Source organism: Frankliniella occidentalis, unplaced genomic scaffold (genome assembly GCF_000697945.3).
Source record: "Frankliniella occidentalis isolate FOCC.00 unplaced genomic scaffold, Focc_3.1 Scaffold4058, whole genome shotgun sequence".
In the NCBI taxonomy this organism is placed as follows: Eukaryota; Metazoa; Arthropoda; class Insecta; order Thysanoptera; family Thripidae; genus Frankliniella; species Frankliniella occidentalis.
This window is the reverse complement of record NW_026271107.1, coordinates 4919-7724: the sequence shown is the minus strand read 5'-3', so window position 1 is coordinate 7724 and position 2806 is coordinate 4919. Positions and strand designations below refer to the sequence as shown.

Below are 2806 nucleotides of genomic sequence, written 5' to 3'. Positions count from 1 at the left end.
GACACCACTGAAACAAAGCAAACAAAATCGACACTTTTTCTGTTATTTGAAATTTATTTCTTTTCAAACTTTTTACAAGTATTTGCTTTTATTCGCACGACAAATGCTCTTGGAGGTGAACGAACAAGTGACGGCCGTCTAGAAACAGCCGTCCGCACTCGGTACACTTGTAAGGTCCTTCTAACTCGTCGGGGCGGACATCTGACCGCGCTCTGGCACCACGTGAACATTTCATGGCGCGGGCTTCGCGTTCGAACGTCGTTTCTCCTGCGTGGATGCGGACGTGAGTCTGAAGAAGACGCCTGGACGCAAATGTCTTGCCACACACTGGACACTCGAAGGGCTTCTCTCCCGTGTGGTGGCGGCGGAGGTGCGCTCGCAACGCGGAGGAGTGCGAAAATGTGTCCTGACAGACAGAACACTGGAACGGCTTCTCCCCAGTGTGCGTACGTAGGTGTGAACGCAACTCTCCCTCCGTCCAAAACTTCCCGTCGCAAACCGTACATTTGACTTGCTTTCCCGAGGAGTCTGCGTGGACTCGGAGAACGTGTGCTCTTAGGGTCCAAGAATGCGCAAATCTTTTGTTGCAAACAGAACACTCTAAAGGTTTCTCTCCGGTGTGGATATGGAGATGCATGTCGAGATGCGGCTGTTGCCTGAATCTCTTGCTGCACACGCTGCACTCGAAGGGCTTATCCCCGGTGTGGGTGCGGAGGTGAACGGCTAGAGCGCCAGTGTTCGAATACTTCTTGTCGCACTCGGTGCACTCGTAAGGCCTCTCTCCCGTGTGCGTTCGCTGATGTGTGCGCAAATGACTGCTTTGCGAAAACTTTTTGTTGCATTCGACACACTCGAACGGCTTCTCCCCAGAGTGGGTTCGTAGATGAGTTTTCAGTTTTCCACTTTCACTAAATCTCTTCTCACACAGACCGCACTCGAAGGGCTTCTCTCCTGTGTGGGTGCGGATGTGTATGCGTAGGCACGAACTGGTCTGAAATTTCTTGTTGCATACAGAGCATTCGTGTTTATAATGCTGTTCTCCCGTGTGGGTTCTGAGGTGAGTACGCAAATTGCTGGATTGCGTAAACTTCTTGTCGCACAACGCGCACTCGAAAGTCTTCCCTCTCTCTCCGGTGTGGCTGCGGAGATGCGCTCTCAGACTGTCACTGTACGCAAACTTCTTGTCGCAGACCGTACACTGAAAGGCCTTCTCTCCTGTGTGTGTAAGGCAGTGTGTTCGCAGATGCCCCCTGTCTGAAAATTTCCTGTGGCACAAAAAACATTCGAAGGGCTTGTCTCTGGTGTGGATACGGCGGATATGCATTCGCATACTGCCACTTCGTGCAAATTTCTTGTCGCACATCGTGCACGCGTGCGGCTTCTCTCCTGTGTGGATACGTCCATGTATTCGGAGGTATACTCTTGTGGTAAATCTCTTGCTGCAGACACCGCACTGAAATGGCTTTTCTCCTGTGTGGGTTCGGAGATGACCTCGCAATGCCCCACTTTCACTAAATTTCCTGTTGCACAGAGAGCACTCGTAGGGCTTTTCTCCTGTGTGGGTTCTGAGATGCGCGCGCAGGTTTCCACTGGCCCTGAATTTCTTGTCGCAGACCGTACACCCGAAGGGCCTCTCCCCGGTGTGGGAGCGGAGGTGTGACTTGAGACTTCCACTCGTGGTGCACCTGTAGCCGCACTCGTTGCACCCGTAAGGCTTCTCTCCGGTGTGGCTCCGGCTGTGGATGGCCAGCTGATATTTATCAGCAAATTTCTTACTGCACTCGGTACATTCAAAGGGCTTCTCTCCTGTGTGAATGCGCACGTGCGTTTGCAGATCGCCGCTTTGCGAAAACTTCTTATCACACACAGTGCAGTCGAAGGGCTTCTCTCCGGTGTGGGTGCGGAGGTGAACGGCTAGAGCGCCAGTGTCTGAACACTTGTAGTCGCACTCGGTGCACTCGTAAGGCTTCTCCCCCGTGTGCGTTCGCTGATGCGTGCGCAAATGACTGCTTTGCGAAAACTTTTTGTTGCATTCGACACACTCGAACGGCTTCTCCCCAGAGTGGGTCCTGAGGTGCTCTCTCCTACCGCCGCTCGTCGCCAGTCTCTTGTTGCACACGTTGCACTCGAACGCCTCCTCTCTCTTCTTGCGCTGCTTTTTCGATTCGGCGGTAGGTTCGTGTGGGCGAACGACGTCATCCTCGCTCCGCGCGGACATGGCGTCAAAACGCGATGCAGTCTCTGAAAAACGCAAACAAACATACTTATTCCTTGTCGTGCTTTCAAAGCAACACTGTGAAAAATATCCGCGTAAATTTACGACATTTGTTGTAATTTTGAATGACAAAATAAGTCGCTAATTTACGACAGCATATTCTTGCTCGTCGGTCAATTCCAAGTCGATAGGGAGTGCTTATAAATTCACAATTTCAAATTATAATTTTTCGACTTTTAACTTGGGAAATTCTCTTGTAACCCTTTACGAGTATTTTTCACAGTGAATGATATGGCAGGGGATGGAGCAGGGTCATATTTTTAAGTTCTGCGCTGAAACCCTATATGCCGATTCTGAGGATCATACGCACTACACATTTTGCTTACTGGTTTTGGTGTCGGTGTCGGTGGCACAAGAGGGGTTCGAGCGGACGCTGGGCGGCGCGCGAAGCTAGGCCGAGGGCTAGGCGTCACGACGTGCCGAGGACGCGCGTGAACTTCAACTAAAGCCAGGTCTTCCAGTCGGGCCCCGCCGAGGGTCCCGTCCAGACTCCACCACATGGCGCGGGGGTGTTAGCACGTGTATATATAT

The 2806-nt window shown here is 51.9% G+C and overlaps 1 protein-coding gene across 1 annotated transcript; it reads right to left on the bottom strand.

Annotated features, from left to right (window-relative positions):
* Positions 1-88: 88 nt before the first annotated feature.
* On the bottom strand, positions 89-2235 carry LOC113213181 (zinc finger protein 658B-like). The gene has a single exon (XM_026432166.2). The coding sequence runs from the start codon at positions 2216-2218 to the stop codon at positions 89-91; it is 2130 nt and encodes a 709-aa protein (XP_026287951.1). The 5' UTR covers positions 2219-2235.
* Positions 2236-2806: the final 571 nt, after the last annotated feature.

What these genes read in the sequence shown, in the direction of transcription:
- LOC113213181 (XM_026432166.2), bottom strand. Translation starts at nt 2,218, where the DNA reads ATGTCCGCGCGGAGCGAGGATGACGTCGTTCGCCCACACGAACCTACC.